This window comes from Crocodylus siamensis, chromosome 5 (assembly GCF_052110815.1).
Source record: "Crocodylus siamensis isolate JL-2025a chromosome 5, ASM5211081v1, whole genome shotgun sequence".
Lineage (NCBI taxonomy): Eukaryota > Metazoa > Chordata > Crocodylia > Crocodylidae > Crocodylus > Crocodylus siamensis.
The window spans coordinates 130413882-130432202 of record NC_143399.1 but is presented as its reverse complement, the minus strand read 5'-3'; the positions used below and the strand labels follow the sequence as shown (position 1 = coordinate 130432202).

Here is an 18321-nt window from a genome sequence, read left to right as displayed (position 1 = left end):
GAAGCATGTATAGAGCATACTACAGACATAGCAAGGCTGAGTGCACAATTCCAGATGGGCTAGGAAAGGAGAGTATATGTGTGTGTGTTTCAGTTCTGAGTAAGAGAGCAGGAGGAAGATAGAGAGTGGGGTTTCAGACTTTCATTATCACTTGCAATCATGAATGCTGAGAAATAGGAGAAACAGTAAAACAAATGGCATGCAATGTCTGTGAGGAGCCTACTGAAATTCAGAATCTCCATTTTGTATGAAATATCAACATGTACAATTTGTTTTCATTCCAATTTTGAATGGAAACAAATATTTTTCTGTGCATTAGAGAAATGTTATTAAGACCCGCAGCCACTTAATACTAATCAAAACATCTTATCTTCTTTGCTACATCAAAAGGCATCTTAATGTTGTTGTAATGTTTGATGCTTTGTAACACCTAAAACAGAGATAAACTGATCTAGAAAAGATGTTTCAATAAGTATTATACAGCACTGCATTTAATGGGTTTTAAAACAAATAAAAATAGAATATTTTAATTCTGTCCTATATTTGGTATGCCAGTCATTATACTGCATAATACTTATACTATTTTAAAATTATTTCATAACGTGGTCAGTAGTAGTAGTAGTAGTATACAACATATGTTTTTACTGACACACAAAAAATAATAACACTTAAAAAAATGATCTCCCTCCCCCATAATATAGCATTTTGAAATGAAATTCTGGTATATCCAAAGTAAAAAATAATACAAACTGATTTTTCTTTAATTCAAAACATTAGTTTTGTTGAGACTTTCATTAAAATTGCCATTTTTGTAAAAACATTTTGGTTTCAACACAATCAACATTTTAGCTGGAAAAAAATGGCTAAAGGCTTCTAATTTATGTGTGATTGAGGAAGTATTAGAACACAGGAAAAGGTGCTATGGATTCACAAAGGACCAAATCCTGAGTCTCTTATGTAGGTATGACCCTGATGGAAAGTGTAGGGACTATACTTAATTTAGTCTGTGCATATAGCTTAGAATGGAATACATACCAAATTTCTTAAGGAGAAATTTTTTCTTTCTTCTCCAGTATCATTCTGAAAGAAAGACCTTGTGTATATATCACTTCTTAGCAAAATCAGTATGCTTGGCGTAGTGGAGCACTGGATTCCCTTCCCGAGTTGCACCACCTCTTAAACATAATGGAGCAGCAGTCATTTGCGTGCAATGGATACTTGTATGTACAAAGCAGTGCATATACAGTAACAAGGGATGGGCAAATGGGGCATCAGCCGTGGGTGCTGATGTAGAGGGGCTGCAGCCACCACTGTCCCAGACGCTGCTGCTATGAAAAGTGCTTGTTAGGCCTTTGTACTGTGGTATTATAAAGTGTGGTATAGTGCCTGCTGCACTCTTTCCCAAGTAAAGTGCACACAAATCCAAACAACAGAGTAGAACTTTTTTTTGTTGGTTTGTTTTCTTTATGAATCAAGTCCCTGAAAAGGCATTCTTTTTCATAAATTACTTTTACTCTTTTTATCATGTCCTTTGACAATAATTCTTGGTGAATATGCAAACAACAACAAGGCAAGCTGAATATTCACTCAGACTTAATCAAATAGATCATCATATAGTCTTCATTTTAACCATTAAAATATTTTCATTATAAAAATTAATCTAAATATAAATATTAACACTAAAGATTGAAATCACTTGATGACAAAATAATTCTTTGTGTGCTATAACATATGCTTTTATGATTTTTGTTTTTTAAAACAGTAAATTAAACCTTTGCACATATTTGGCACAAGTAAACCTTTGTAAAAATTCAAATGCCATATAGCAGGGTTTTGTGTTTGTTTGTTTTTTGCAATGCCTACACAGTACACATTTTGTGTTAAAGAAGACTGAATATTTTAACATTGTAACACAACAGTAGTTGCTTTTCATGCCTCTTATGGAAAACATCTTATTCCAAACTCTGTTTGTTTGTTTTTTTAAATCACACTAACAGAACAGAAGCCAGAGTTAATCTATTAAAATTAGTCATTTCTGAATTGATATTACATATACGATATTAGCTAATAGTATTCTTAGATGAATATGTTAGACCAACCACCATTAGTAACATTTCATAGCACACATTCCAGTATAAACAAAAATCTGGGAACGTATAGTACATAGATAGGAGAACAGTTGAGGGGAGAGAAACTGAAAGATGAAGAATACTTTAGGTGTCCTGTGCTTTTTAATCTCCTCCACTGCCTGGTACATACAGTTTACCTTTAGTAGATCAAGTACTATGCCCATACCTGTGTGAACCAATTGGAAAGAATTAGCACTGCCTGGGAAAAGGGGCAGGCCTCATTTGGCCCAGAATAAACATCATGAGCCAGCTTGTCAGCTGGTATAGGTCCATTAAAGCTAATGGAACTATGCTGTCTTACACCAGCTGGGGAAATGACGTCATACTTCTGGATGAGCCAAATGTTTTCAAAGGTGATGCTCTAACTGCACTGGTGGACAAACTACACATACAGGAAGAAGTCTGTAACTGGAATCATTTACCTTTCCCAGGGCTGAATGAGCTTGGGAGACTGGGAACTACACCATGACTAGTCCTCATTTCATACGCTCTTTGTTTTTTTCTCTTCTATTTAGCATCAAATCTGACTGGTGGCATCCAGTTGCACCTGATTCACTCCAGGTTTTGTTCATCTCTCCAGCCCACAACCCAAAACTGTCAATGTGGCTGCCCAAAGTTTAGACACATAAAGAAAAATGGCTTAATTTTCAGAAGTGCTGAACATCCCTAGTGCTTAAGGAAGCTGATGGGAGCTGCAGGGACTCACTGCCTCTGAAAACCAGGCTACTCTTCTGTCTTGAAGCATTTGAAAATCCTGGCCCAAATGTTTGGCATCAGCCATGAAGTGTTCAACATTGTAGACCCTTAAATCACTGCACAGTTCAAAATTTATTTCCATATGCACATGGTTAATTGCTCCTTAGGGCTCCACAATGCCTGTTACATACTAAGCTTGGCAAAGGACAGAAATGTACTGTCCCAGGTGGAGCTGTAGGAGGTGCTCTCCCTCCCAGAACTCCTTGGTACAGAGGGGAGGGACATCTCAAGCTGCACTTCCTCCTGGGGCGAAGTTTATCACCTTTGCACTCACTGATCCTGCTCTGCATCCTACATCCTTCAGGACACAAGGACTGGCACCGGCAGTCATGATGTTCTCCAAAGCAAAAGGACCGACATTCTGAAAGGGCCTTCCATACAATATGCAAGGGAGGTGAAAGGTTCCTTAGGGCTCATTCCCCCTGCCATGGATCTGAGGACCTTTCATAATCACTCTCTTGGTTTTTAAAACTACATTTCAGGAAGCACTTTCTGGAAACTGTTCCTAATTCCTAGCTTTATTTTACTCTACTTTTGTACTGTTAAAGAACTTGCCAGGCTCACTTCTGAGCTTTGCCAACTGTATCATAACAAATACTTGGGATGCTTCCAAACAGGGGCGACTCCAAGCAGTATAACAGATGCCGAGGTGTTGATTTTGCAAGTTTTCAGATGCATTGAGATGACAGAACAACGATCCCCACATATTTAGTCTTAGATACACTGCATGCATGTTGCCTACTATGGTGTCATGGTGAAACATGGCAGCCCATCACCACTGTAAACTGCTCTCTCAACAGGAAAAGCACACAGATCTGGAGTTAGAACAATAACTCAGACAAAGGTGCGCTATCAGTATATAGGGACTCTTCAGACATTGAAGCTGATCCTGGAAACATTTGACTTGATGTTATAGCTCCCTTTGAGTTCAGGGGGAGCAGAATCAGGTACACCAATTTCCCCCCCACCTCCAAGCTTCTGCAAAACAAATGTTCACTACACTGCATGTGGAATTTTTCTTATTGCTCATCAAGAGAGATATCTATGTGAACAATAAGAGGCCAGCAGAGATGAATCACAGGTTTGCTTTGTCCTTTCCTTTCATGTGAAATATTGACCAACAATTACAGTTGAATTAAGTGTACAAAAACATACTGGATTTTTAAAGACAATATACTTCAGTACAATCAATGGGGGGAGAGAGGGGGAGGAGTGCATCTTAAAATGTGGAGCCTTGCTTTTGAAACTCAGTATCCTTTCTCGAGTCTTATGAGAACTTTAAGGCAGAGTTTCCATTAGCAGACCACAATGCTGAAGACTTGGACAGCTTTCTCAGTGAGGTATCCAAACAAAGCCCTATTACTGAGGCATTGTGGGTTCTCAAGGGTCCGTTTTCTATTGGACATATACAATGGCTGTTAGGTAAAGGCACTCAAGTGTACAGCCTTAGGCAGTGTGTTATTGGCAGTAGAGTTTGTAATTCTAGTACATAACAACAGCTCCTATAGTTGGTTTCTAGAATGCAGAGAAAAAAGACAAGTTTAGCAAAATATTTAGTTACAAAATAGGTATATAATACAATCCTAATGAGTCTTCTTAAGCAAAACACTGCTGTGTTGCCAGTTTAGTAGCTTATCATATTTCCCAATTAAAATTCACCCTACGCAGCACAGAGGGCTATACACCTCACAAGTCCCACCCTCCTAATTGCAGAGAGGAGTTGACATGGTTCGGGTGGCAGTCCTCAGATATGATTTCTGGGGTTTTGCTATTAGCTTTCAAGTTAATGGCAAACTCTCATCAACTCCAGTGGGGGCTAATCTCACCTAAGGTAGCAGGGGATGGGATGTTTTAGGAGTGTTCACACACTCATCTGAACATATTTTAAGTTGGTAATTTCTCTACCACTTCAGTGGCCAAGGCATTAGTAGCCCCTTTGCCATCCTGCTCCTTACCTGAGGCATGCTGTGGGGTGTTTATAGTTTTGTTTTGTGATTGTAGAATGGGAGAGGGGCCAGTATGGATGCTCTTGGCCTTATGGACAAATGGTGGCCTGCAAATATAGGGGACAGGTGCTGATGGCTCATGGGCATGTTTCTAGTTCTATTGTCTAATAACAGAAGTATCTCCTGCTCTATGAAACTGTGGCACTGCAATGGCCAGGATCTGAATTAGCAGCCTGGTGTGATGGGAATTCGCCTGTTGATTCTATTTTGGAAGAATTATAAAAAGAAGGCACCATTTGCAATTCTGTAAACGCGCCTGGAAATTGTGCATGTTCATACATGAATATAGATAAACTGTGGACTGGGAGAACCACTAACAGGAATTCTTCAAAGGACCACAACTCTCTTTTCTCTCTTCACTTGCTCAGATGCAATTAGCTGTCCTCCATGCTCCTTACCCACTATAGTAGCTGGCAAATGTGGAGGGTTCAGCTGTCTCTTTCCACTTCCCACTCAGTAACTTTTTGAGGAGAGGATCAATCCAGCAGCACTTACTATTCTTCCATAACTAACACACCTGGAGCTGAAATTTAAGTATCTCTTCCAGCTGGCAGTCAGGGGACCCCTAGGCCTAACTGCACACTCAAAGCACCTTTGCAGTAGCAGAACCATTCTCTGGTGAATGGAGGAAGCCTTCTGTCACCATCCAGCAGCTGGCAGAAGGCACCTCCAGATACTCCTCTGCTTTCTGTCAGCTGCTGCAGTCCCTACAGCGGCTGATGCCTTCATAGCCCTGGCAGTGGTGTGTGGACATGCAGCACTCTGGTGGCTGGGCAGGGGTAGCTACTGTCTGCCCCCAGAAGCTCTCCTGGGAGAGGCAGACGAGTATAGCCAAGGCCTCAATCTTTGCACAGTGAGAATGGGCTAAGTATGTTGTGCTTAGTGTTCCTTATTACAGCTTTATAAATGCCTATTCTTAGTCATTACCATTGGGTCCTTGGCAGTGCTTTTTCTCTCTTTAGTTCTTTGTGTTAGAGATCCTCGGAGCATGAAGTTTCTGTTAAATGTTCTCGTAGTAGCAGTAGTAGTAGTAGTAGTAGTAGTAACTGGAGTCTCATCAGTTTTTTCACCTGGGGAGAAAGAAGTGGGAACATTCCTCAAGCCATGGCTGGAACCAAACACAACAACAAACATGAGGAAACATATCTTTTAGGTCGTTAGAGGCTTAAACCTAAGTTAGGAGAAATGTTATACTTTAAAAAAAAAACAAAGTAAAGAGATTAATTTCAAATGGACATATAGCAGGCACTGAACTTGTAAGAGTTGACATGGTTCGGGTGGCAGTCCTCAGATATGATTTCTGGGGTATTGCCATTAGCTTTCAAGTTTTCAAAATTATGATACAGCCTGCCTGACCCCCATGTTACTTCAGCTTGACTCTGCTTCAATCAATGGAGTTATACAGGTATAAAATTAGAGGGAGGCTGAGAGAATCAGGCTCAAACCTCTGGAAAGAAGGATGGAAGCATCTAAACCTCGATTTAGGAAGACTTTAGACAGCCAAATCCAAAACTGTGATCTAGTGGCCACCTGGACTTGCTAGGTGCCTATCTTTTAGACCTGAAAATTCTCCAAGGTCCTGCAACTCTGTCTGATGGGCACATCTTAAATCTCCTTGTTTGAGTACCTGCACTCTATAACTGGATCCAGAAATGGGAAGAACAGCAACTATGTCCTCTGGAAGGCTCCATCAAGTATTACGTTTAGCACACATAATTATAGCCACTTCCATTTAAAAATGTAATAGTGCCCACAGCCATTGTTCCAGTGGCCTTATTATACAACTGCTAGTGGCTAAAGCACCAACACAGGAAAAGCAAAACCTAGGCGTAGATCCTTGTTAGCCTCAGGGCATGTAAACCCACAGTTCTCACAACTAAGATAAATCTCTAACTGCCAAGCTAAAGTTTCATCCCTCCTCTTTTTTTCATTCAATGACTATTCGATGCAGCATGCATAAACATGGAGCAAAGACTGTAACTCAGGACTCACCCCTTCCCCCTTCCCCTTCCAGCCTAGCGTCCTAAACACAGGGCTAAGTCATCTCCCATTTGCTTGTTTTCCTTCGTGCCCCATGGATCTTGAATTCTTACCTGTACAATCAACCTCTAAGGTACTTTGGTGTTGCAGAGCCTAAAATTTAGGGCACCTTGCCTCAGACTGGTAGCCCAAATCCACAGGTTAGCACTTGTGTCTTTTCTCCAGGGAATGGAGAGACCCACAGGTGCTTCCCTACTAAGGAGCTCCTAAGTACTGGGTGGAAAACAAGTGAAAAGTTGGATACAAGGGTATGTCTGAACTCCAGCTCCAACTCTGAGCTTGTTTCTGACTTGGCAAAGGAAGTGCTTGCATCATACTGGTATCCAGATAACTCACAGAGGAGGCACCTACCTCTGTGACCCTCACTGACAATAGCATTGAGTTCAACATAAAACACAGCACTTTCCATTCACTCTTGAACACTGGTGATGATACCCATATTTTGCACAGACTCTTATTTTGTGAAAATTATTTTAATTATATACTAAATTACCAAGTAATGTCTCTTAGCCAAAAGATTTAGAAGTTTTTAACAGACGTGTTTCTTAAGACGGTGATCTGAGGGTGGGGTGAAAGCACGATATTTGGACAAACATAAATCAAAGGAAGTTAGGCACGTTGGCTGGAGACACTCTTTTTGTGTCTAATATTCTTTAAAGCCGTAGGTCTCAATTTGGAAACATACTTAAACAATACATGCTTAAAGTTAAGCTCATACTTAAGTGTTTTACTAAATAGTACTTTACTGGATCAAGGCTTTAATTAGGTCTTCCCACATAGTCAAATGAAATGCACTGACTTTCCAGAAAAGTGACCGCTATTTACAACTCAATGGTACTGAAGTTATACTATAGACATGATGGTCCAGGATATATGCAAGATGCAAGGATTTTTGTGGGTGATATATTTTATTGCACCAATAGTATGGTTGGGATAGACTTAAACAACCTTCCAGGTACCACAGGACCTTTCCTTAGGCCTCTTCTCTCCCAAAAGGCTCTCCCAGAGATCTGAGGAAGAGTACCACAGTAGCCACAAGCTTTCCATCACAACTATACAGTTGGTCCAATACAAGACATCACCTACAAAAAAAAATCCCTGTCTCATGGCTAATTAGCACATCATTGCCAAATCTTTCATCTCCTATAAAATACCTTTTAATGTTTTCCCCACCCTCTTTCTTTGGGGTCAGGTCAAACTTTTAAAATTTCTTTTATGCTTTGGTTATGGTTCTTTTTTTGCTCCTAGTAAAGTAAAACAAAAGAGACTTAACTTAAAAAACAAGCAACAGCACATTATGAAGAGACAGACCAGTATAGTATTCAATATAAATACACACTGGGAGGGAATTATTTATTCTTATTTTATTCACCTCACAACTTATTTCCCTCCTGTTTGTCAGCTGCACAGCATCATTTAATCAGAAAGAGAATATATGTGAAATGAGTTTACTGAAACTTTTAGTGCACCTTTTACTGGTGGAGCTGGAAGCTTTCTCCTTTGCTGTCTTGATGTGTCTATTGTTTGCATCTGTGGAGAACATATACATATTATTAAATTTTAATATGGAAAAAAGGGCTTCCCGATATATTTGCTCAATGCTCTGGTACCTGGTTCATTTGTTTTTGCTCCCGTTTTCTTGCCAGGCGAACACATGGCGCCACATTCAATCCTGCACAAGTGAGTGCTGAAATTCTGCTTTCAATATCTGAAATCTTAAAGTAAAACAAGAGAAAGAGAGAGAGAGTTGGGGGGAGAAAAAGAAATTTCAAAGTTAATATAAAAACACAACAAAAATGCACTTTCCCAACACATTCATACCCTCACCAAATAAAAATATAAAAGGAACAGCTGATTTTTTTAGTAATTCTGAAAGACAATCTAGCAAAGACACTTTGGAGTGTGGTATTCTTTGGTTTCATAGATTTCATAGACATCAGGGCTGGAAGGGACCTCAGGAGATCATCGAGTCCAGCCCCCTGCCCAAAGGGCAGGAAGTCAGCTGGTTCCCAAAGGGGACACTTGTTCAATAGAAAAAAAATTATTGATTAAATCATTGAAAAGAATGATCTGGTGGCATTGCACCAGCATACTGCAGGGCTATAAACTGAGCTTTGTGTTGTGTTGTGTTGTGTTTGAGAAACAGCTGGTAGCCAATGACTCGAATCCTAATTTCATTCAAGTTGCATTAGAGAAAGTTAGGCTCAAAGCACAGACCAGGGGTAGGCAACCCCCAGCACACATTCCAATGTGGCATGAGAAGGCATTTTGCTTGGCACATGTGCCTTGGGGTGGACAGCAGGGGAGCTACAAGGATCCCATCTTTGTTTTGGCAGTGAAACCCCAGCCCTTTCCCCTCCATCTACCTCGAGTCATGTGTGCACCTGCCACTGGCAATAAGTCGGGCTGGGGCTTTGCAGACTCCAGTGCACCTGCTTGCAGCCTCTCTGCTGTGAGCAGCCAAGGCTTCATGGTGGGCAGGATGGCTTGCCCAGAGCCTTGGCTGGATGTGGCAGACAGCCAGGAGGCTGCAAGAGGCTGAACTGGGGTAGAGCCCCAGTCTGGCTCACTGCTGGCAGCAGGTTCATGTACGCCTTGGGGCGGAAGGGGCTGGGGCTTCACTGCCACAACAAGTATGGGGCCCCTTGTGACTCCCCTGCAGCATGCCAATGTTTTGCCACTCTGCCCATAAATGCTGCTGACACACTGTATCATACCTTTGTTATTTCAAATTGGTTAGGACTTCTTTGCAGTTGGTTATGATTCTTTGTAGTGGGACTCAAACCTTCCAACTTTAATATGTCATAATTAATGAAGGAAATCAAGCAAAACAAAGCCGAATAAGCTATAAAAAACCCGAAATTAAACAGGTAAATAAGTCTTTGGGAGGAGATTAAGATAAAATTGAGACACAAGTGATTCCAAAAGGGACAGAGCTGGCAAGACAACATGTGCAGATAGTAGCAAGGCCAACTTGATCCAGCTCCCTGCCGAATGGCAGGAAGTCATCTGGAGTGAGAGGACCCCAGCAAGATAATTATCCAAATGCATCTTGAAAGTGTCCAGAGTAGGTGCTTGCACCACTTCTGGTGGGAGTCTAGTGTAGACTCTGGAGACTCAGATGGTAAAGAAATTCTTCCTTATGTCCAGTCTAAAATGGTATTCCAGCAGTTTGTGACCATTGGACCTTGTTTTTCCTAGGGGAGCCCTGGTGAACAGTTGTTCTCCCAGGTCCTGATGCAAACTCCTGATATACTTGTACGCTGCCACCAAGTCCCTCCAAGCCAATGCTTTTCAAAGCCGAAGAGCCCAATGGTTCTCAGCCTCTCCTCATATGGCCAGCTCTCTTGTCCTTCTATCATGTGTGTGGCTCTCCTCGGGACTTTCTTGAGCTTTTCCATGTCCTTTTTAAAGTGTGGAGCCCAGAGTTGGATGTAATACTCCAGCTGTAGCCTCACCAAGGCTGAATAAAGAAGAAGAATGACACTGGGTCTTGTCTGAGATGCTTTGGTAGATGCAAGCCAGAGTTTTATTTGCTTTGCCGGCTGCAGCATCGCACTGGTGGTTCATATTTATCTTGTGGTCAATCAAGACCCCCAAGTCTCTTTCAGACATAGTGCTAGTGAGTGAAGCACTGCCGAGCCTATAGATATGATGTGGGTTTTTTCCCCCAAGGTGGAGCACCTTGCATTTCTCTATGTTGAAGGTCATCAGGTTTGTATATGCCCACCTTGCGAGCCTATCCAGGTGCAGCCTGGATCCCCAGACTATCCTCCAGCGTAACCATACTTCCCTATAGTTTGGTGTCATCCGCAAACTTAACCAGTTTGTTTCCAACACCCAAATCAATATTGTTAATGAATATATTAAAGAGTACCAGTCCGAGTACTGAACCCTGAGAGATGCCACTGGTCACCATATGCCATGCTGACTTGGTTCCACCAACAATCACTCTATGGGTCCTACTACGGAGGCAGGTCCTGAGACATCGGGCCATGAGGTTGTCAAGGCTGCAGTTCCCCAGTTTTGCCATGAGGACATCATGGGGGGCCAAGCCAAAGGCTTTTTTGAAATCCGAGTAAATGACATTAACCTCTTCCCCCCGTCCAGGTGACACATCATAGAAGGAGATGAGGTTAGTTAGGCACAACCAACCCGAAACAAAGCTGTATTGGCTGTCTCTCAGAATGGTGCCTTCTGTCAGCCTGTTGTTGACAGATTCTTTGATAATTTTTTCCACGATCTTACCAGGGATTGAGGTCAAAATGACTGGCCTATAGTTCCCTGGATCTTCCTTTCTTGAAGACAGGCACCACATTGGCCCTTTTCCAGTCTTCAGGAACCTCTCCTGAGTGCCACTAGTTCTCAAATATCTGCACCAATGGTTGAGTTATGATGTTGGCCAACTCTTTTAGCACTCTTGGGTGCATTCCATCAGGGTCTGATGACTTGTGGATATTCAGCCTCTCAAGGTTTTCCCCTCACAAGGTCTTCACAAAATGCAGGTGTATGGTCACCTGTACCTTCCTGTAGTCCTGTGTCCTGTCAGGCGGGGTGATCCCCTTGGGCTGGCGGAAAACCGACGCAAAGTAATCATTGAGGAGATTAGCTTTTTCTTTGATGTCAGGGGTCCAATGTTGCCCTTATTTTTTTTCAACTTCCTACGTATCTGAAGAAGGACTTTTTATTGTTCTTGATTCCTGCAGCCAGCCTAAGCTCAGTATGGGCTTTAGCTTTTTTGGTTCACTCCCTACAGGTGTGGGCCAGTGATGCATAATCTTCCTTAGAGGTATTTCCTGTCTTCTATCCCTTACACACTTTTCTTTTAAGATTGAGGCGGTCCATGAGTTCCCTATTTAGCCATGGGGTTTTCCCAGCCCTTTTACTACCTTTACTGTGGGCTGGAATGGACTTCCCTTGTGCTTTTAGGATTGCATCCTTAAGGAGCGACCACTCTTCTTGGACACCCATCCCTGTCAGACTGTGATCCATCAGGGCCTTTACAACCAATTTCCTGAGCTTGTGAAAGTCAGCTTTCCTGAAGTCAAGGATTTCTGCATTGCTGACTGATTTGCCAGTTTTGCGATGGATGAGGAAGGTGATCAATTCATGATCACTGTTACTGAGCTTCCCCTCAATCCCTCAATCCTCAGGTCACTGACTAGATCACCCCCTTTGGCAAGAACCAGAACTAGCAGTGCCTTGCCTTGTGTCGGCCCATGGATTTCTTGAGTTAGACAGAGCTTGTCTATGCAATGCAAGGTAAATATTAGTGCTGTCTTTAAAACTTTAAAAGTGGTGTAATTTTTTCATCATTTTTCACTCAGTGTTTGCTGGGGCAAGCCTCTACAAACTTCTGTGATGTGAATGGGCATTTGCTGCATGTAGCTCATGGTATAGATCAGCCCAGTAAAACAGTTCAGAACAGCCTCTGTACAGGTAAATGTGGGTGGCTGAAGTTGTCTCTGATTTTAATCTGTGAACTCGACCCATTTCAGACTTTGCATAAAGACAAAGTCACTTTATTGGTTCATTACTAAAAGGTACCTTCTGCCACCTATTGACATATGTAGACTAACTAGACCTGAATCTGCTCCTATCAAAATCAATAAATAGTTTGCCTTTTACTTCAATGATAGTAGGATCTGATCCAGCATGTTTGGCGCAAAGGAAGGTTTTTTCCTGGTGGAGTCTTGCGGTTAAGCCAGCTCCCTGGGACTCAACATTTTTGGGTTCTATTCCCAGCTCTTCACTGGGTGGCTTTGGGCAAGTCCCTTTAACTCTTCATGCTTCAGTTTCTTCATTTGTGAAATGGGGGAAATCATTCTGACCTACTTTGTAAAGTGGTTTGGGACCCACTGATGATCAGTATTATAACCATTATAACCAGTTATGTTGAAATGTGGGTCAGTCACTTTCTGAGTTGCTGTTATGCTGATGTATGTATTTGGATTACTACACCATCTTGATACAGAGAGAATCTGTGTAATGTGAAGATAAGTCTGCATAATGGAAAAATTAATATATAGGTTTCCCTCCCTTTATGTGGGTTCTGTATGTGTCAATTTGCTCTTATGCGATGACCCTTTTTATACCAAATATGCGTTATATGTGAGGTAAATTCACTCTTAAGTGATCAGTGTGGTGGAAGCCCACAATCAGCTGCTCTGTGCAGTGCATCGTGATGCACACCAAAATACAGTCTCCTGTGTAGATTTGTGCTCCTTGCTCGTTGTCTGTGACACGTGTTTCTGTAGTTGCCATCCACATTATGATAATGCCCTATGTGTGTGTGCACTGTCTGCTGTTGGTGAGTACCAACACTGCCTTGTAAAAGTGGTCAGTACAGTCAAGGGTTTGGACTGCATCCCTATTTGTTACATTGTAAAGTGGGTTCCCTTTATGTGAATTCAGGTTATGAGCTGTTTTCCAGGAACACATGTACAGCATAAAGCGAGGGAAACCTGTGCAAGTACTAAGCATAACAAAGCAATTCTATATTGACTTGCTAAAAAGGGTAATAGAGAATTTTCTCACCTGAAGCTCTGCATGATGAACCTGTGCTGCCGCCGTTGCTACCTGATCTTCCAGCTCAGCTAGTTCAGATTCTGCTGTAATACTGTTAATTTTGCGTGCTGCATCCTCTAACTCCGTCAGCTGACCCTCTAACCCATACACGGTGCCTGCTGTCAAGTATACCTAAATGGTCCAAATCACAGTACAGAGCAAGGCCAATTGCTTTTCAGTTATAGTTTAACTTGAAGACTAAAGACTACTGGCAGCTAAACAAAAAGCCAAACAAACAACAAGAACATACAATTTCTGGCTATGAAATACAGAGGAAAGGAAGATTAATATTTTGACATATTTGGAAAATGTTGACTTTGTGGCAAAATATAGAAAGTAGGGCTGACAAACAATTTAAAAAAATCACAATTAATTGTGAGATTTAAAAATAGTTGCAATTAATCACACTTTTACTCATACAATTAAACAACAGTCAGCATCCTTCCACCCAACAGCTCTTTCAGAGCTACTGAGATATACCAGCAGCCCCCTCTCTTCTGTAGCACAGAGACTCCAGCTGAGTGCTTCCTTTTAATGCAGCTATGGCAGTATCAGAAAGGGAGAGGAGGAGAATCCTAAGTAAGCAACTCCCAAACTGAACACCTCATGTTCCTATTGGGAGCCAAGTGGCAGGCAGAACTGGTGTTACATGTTCCCAGTGAAACACACCACCAGTTAAGCAGTTCACAATACCCTGTACTAGGCTTAGTTTCTGAATGAATTGTAGGGGTACCCTCAGCAGTTTGAGGTGGGTGAGATAATGTATCTTATAGCAGAGATAAATGTAACCCTCCAAGTCTGCCAAAAACAGCATTTTAAAAGAATCCCCCCTCTGAGCAGTCTCAGGAATTTTCTTACAGCAGCCAGATAAACCACTTCTGGAACGGTCATTTCCTAGCCATCTGTTCATAAGAGGTCACACACAATACATCATGCCTTTCCACTTTCTTTCATTGAAATGAGTACTTATCTAGCTTTTCTTTGTTGTAGGAAGAGGTTTATACACATCTCTTTCTCACTGCTTTGCCTGAAACTCTACCAGTTCACAGTTGTTAGGAGCTGGAAGGGACCTTACAGATCATCAGGTCCAGCCCCCCTGCTCTTGGGCAGAGAAGACCTGCTGGGATCAGATGACCCCTGCAAGATGGATGCTAGGATGCTTTTTGAAGACTGCCAGGGTGGGTGACTGCACCACCTGTGCAGGGAAGCCTGTTCCAAACCCTTGGCACTAGACTTGCAAAGAAGTTTTTTCCCTATGTCCAGTCTGTAGTGATCTTCAATCAGTTTGTGTTCATTGTTTCTTGTCCTCCCCTGGGGGGGCCTTGGTGAACAGATGCTCCTCCAGGCCCTAATATCTCACATGAAAGCTCCCACTCTCCAGGATTTACACTCTCAGATTTTAGTCTTCCAGTGACCTTAGTTAATGCTGTTTTAACTGGTCTGAAGGGAAGCAATAATTCACCTTCCCTCCAAAACTTACTAAAGAGTATGTTTCTAAATGAAGCTGTCACTGCTAATCTGCACGGAAGTGGGAGGTCTTTTCCCCCACCATCCCTGCTAATAGCCTTGCTTTTGGTGGCTATCACCTCTCCCAGCAAATCCAGAAATTAGCAGGTTCTTTTGCAAGTGCCAGTATAAGTTTCCTGTTGGAATGGATGCCTGCAGCAGGATGCATGTTCGAATGAAAGGATGTCTGATTAAACTGCAGAGTGTTGTGTGGGAACAAAGTGTTGTGTAATCTCTCTTTAGGTGTGAAAGGTGACCCTTCCAAATGAAATACGCTCGTACCCATAGCTCTGTAAAGCCATGTGTCCAAGCTTTTTTTGGGGCGGGGGGGGGAAGTGTGGCAGAAGGCCAAAGCTCTGCTCTGTGATAATTCGGTTAAGATGGGCCCTACAGAAGGTACACACCTTGCCCTATCTCTTTAAGTAACCTGAGCTGGATACATTCCGGGGGCCGGGGGAGCTGCTCCCTCTGCCTACGGGACTGGCATCACTTACCTGGGTGAGGGGCTTGGGCTCCCTGGGGAACTAGGAACTGCCAGTCTGCCCAGCAATTAGTGATGCATTTCAAACCGGCTGGCTGACAGCCAACAGGTGCTGACCTCATTTACCTGGTCCAATGGAGGCCAGCACCTGTTGGCTGTCAGCCAACCAACCTGAAATGCATCACCAGTCTGAATTATTCAGACCTAAGAGATCAATGGTCTGGATAATTCAGAGAGGCAGTGTTGCTATGCACTGCAATTTTTCCCAGGTCAGAAAAGCGCATGCACAAGACTTGCAGAACATTAGAAGTTTTCTGAAGTCTCATCTGAGGTCAAAACAACCTTGAGTCAGGAGCTGGCCTCGGGATGGGATGATGTGTAGGGCCAAATTCAGACCTGGTGCAAGCAGCTGCAACTCTGCTGATTTCACACCAAGTCTGAACTGGATCCAATGATTTTGGCCCAGAGCCAAGACAGAAAACTTTGAAGGAACAAGTCCTTTGGGTCTGTAGTCATCAAGCAATGAGCTCTGCTGCTTTGGAGAAAAGGTTTGTGTAGGCTTCACACTGCAGCTCCTGCCTATTTCCAGCATACCACCTCAGCAATGACTACTCTGGTACTGTTGAAAGAAATTGAAGGCAGTAGCTGTTTCTTCCTCCCCTACATTTCAGTATTGTATCCTCCAATGAGGAAAACATTACAAAAATGCAAGGACAAACAATGCAATTGGCCTCACAGCCACACAGGTGAGGACTCTGTAGACAAGTGGAAGACAAGGCTGTGGAAAAATACTCCAGGAGAAAATGCACTCCCTTGCACCACAGACAAGTTCCCCAATCAAGTAGCAACAGCTAGACCTATGCACAAAAAGGCTCACATGTAATGTCTTTTCCTAAGTCCCACCATCCTTTTGCTATGACACTCGAGGACAATTTTGGGCTTTTTTGTGTTTTAGAACACAAAAGTAGATTATGACTAGATCAAACTTTATCGTTCCCTAATGATTTGCAGGAGAACATTTTCTTCCTTTATATCAGTCATTTTTTTGCTATATAATTAAGGTCAAATAAACAAGACATCTTAAATGGCTTGCAAGTATAAACCTGCATTCACGTCTGTTCATACCAGTGTATTTTGTCTCATTAACTGAATCTCCAAAACAACAATTTCAGGTCAAAACCTAACATGTTTTAAAAAATGGCTTTGCGCAATTAAATGATCTTACTTAAACATCTTTGCTGGAGAACTCAAAACATAAAATGAGGAATAAAATAAAAGAATTCTAATTTAAAACCAAAATGGCCATGCTCTTGGGCACCTTAAAACAATTCATTTTTCATTTGAAAGTAATTTCTGCTACAGGCAACAGGTGTCCACTTTCTTGCATTGTTGAGGATGTTATAATTGAACATTTTGTAGTCCAGCCAGATTATGAAAAAGCCACTGAGACAGGGAATATAGTTTAAAATATAGTTAGCTAAATGTTGCAAGATGTAGGAGAAGATTGGGAGGCCTAAGTGGATGATTACTGTATGAAGGATGCACTAGAACTCCTAGTTAAGGAAAATTTACAAAATATTTGGGGGTCAAATTTTTCCTTTGGGTGGCAGTGGGTGACACTTTCTCATCAAAAATGGCAGAAGAATTTGATTATTATGAGAGGGAACATTTCATAGGCTTGCTAATCTGCTCCTTGTAAGGGCGCAGTGCCTTGCTCCACTCCCTCACCTCCAGCTTTAGTGGCAGGGTTGGCACAGCTATGCACTTCCATTACTCCAGGCATTTGTCAGCTCTGTTGGTAAGGTGTGGATGGAAGTCAGACCTATGCTTAACTCCTTGCCTGCCTAAAATGGTGCTTTTTACCCTATCTTCTCACACCTAATGGCCCATGAGGCCATGCAAGAATGTGAACTTACAGGATTGACTGTACTTTTCAAACAACCAAGGCACAGTGCTGGTGCACAAGCCATGACTATAGGGATTAAGACATATTTGGAGTTAAGTTTTGATAACAATGTATAAAACCAGTCCAGAATCTGTGCAGGGTTTTTCTTATCACCATCATTTTATGAATTTCAAAGAAGAGCTGCCACTGCCTTGGTAGCCAGTTTCAGAAAAAAGCAATGCATAATTAAAGCTAAAACCCAAAACCATGTCCCTGAAGTCCCAACATCCCCCTTCCATCCTGAAGACATATTTACATTTATACAGATTTACATGCATGCATACATACATACATACATACATATATCTATATAGATATATATAGGTATGTGTGTGTGTGTGTGTGTGTGTGTATTTATGTTTTTATATAGATATAGATACAGATATATAGATATATTTTTACATTTATGTAGATTGATATCATGGTCTTACATTTTCTTCCAATGTGGTGAGCTGCTCATCAAGTCTGACAGGGTCTGTACCTAATGGAAACACCTCTTTCCCTCTGTCATGAGTGTCTGCTGGAAGATCACCAGGGCCTGTGGATTCTGCTATCAGTTCCTCTGTGGCATTAATGACTTTTAGGACCTCTGTAGATATGTTGCAGAGAGACACAGCGGAGTACTTCTGTTTTGTTACAAGAATAGATAGGGACAAACAATAGCGTTAGGTTAGCACAGACATGGATTATTTTAAAATTGCCTCGTTTGCAGCTTAGTTTTAAACATGCCTTCTAAAACCCTACCTAGCTGGTTATAATGAACAAAATAGTAATGTTATGAACTTAGATGGTATTGGAATGTGCCCTTCCTCATTCACACATACTCTCTCACACACACACATTCTCCAAACTCCTTCAAAAGTGAGCTATACATATGTATTTGGCAACAAA

General features: G+C 41.9%; 1 protein-coding gene across 3 annotated transcripts in view; it reads right to left on the bottom strand.

The window, feature by feature from the left end:
- Window positions 1-1711: 1711 nt before the first annotated feature.
- Window positions 1712-18321, bottom strand: part of MYRIP (myosin VIIA and Rab interacting protein) — a 396401-nt gene continuing 379791 nt past the window's right edge. For 2 of the 3 annotated variants that reach the window (XM_090050364.1, XM_090050366.1), the window contains 6 exons: window positions 17862-18056; window positions 13469-13630; window positions 8542-8646; window positions 8401-8461; window positions 5819-5961; window positions 1712-4400 (listed from right to left, as the gene is read on the bottom strand). In XM_090050364.1, the coding sequence (XP_089906490.1) occupies window positions 4368-4400; window positions 5819-5961; window positions 8401-8461; window positions 8542-8646; window positions 13469-13630; window positions 17862-18056 (699 nt within the window). In that variant the 3' untranslated portion in view covers window positions 1712-4367. Of the gene's footprint in view, window positions 4401-5818; window positions 5962-8303; window positions 8462-8541; window positions 8647-13468; window positions 13631-17861; window positions 18057-18321 lie in introns of those variants that run through there. The other variant, XM_090050365.1, reaches the window with a different exon arrangement.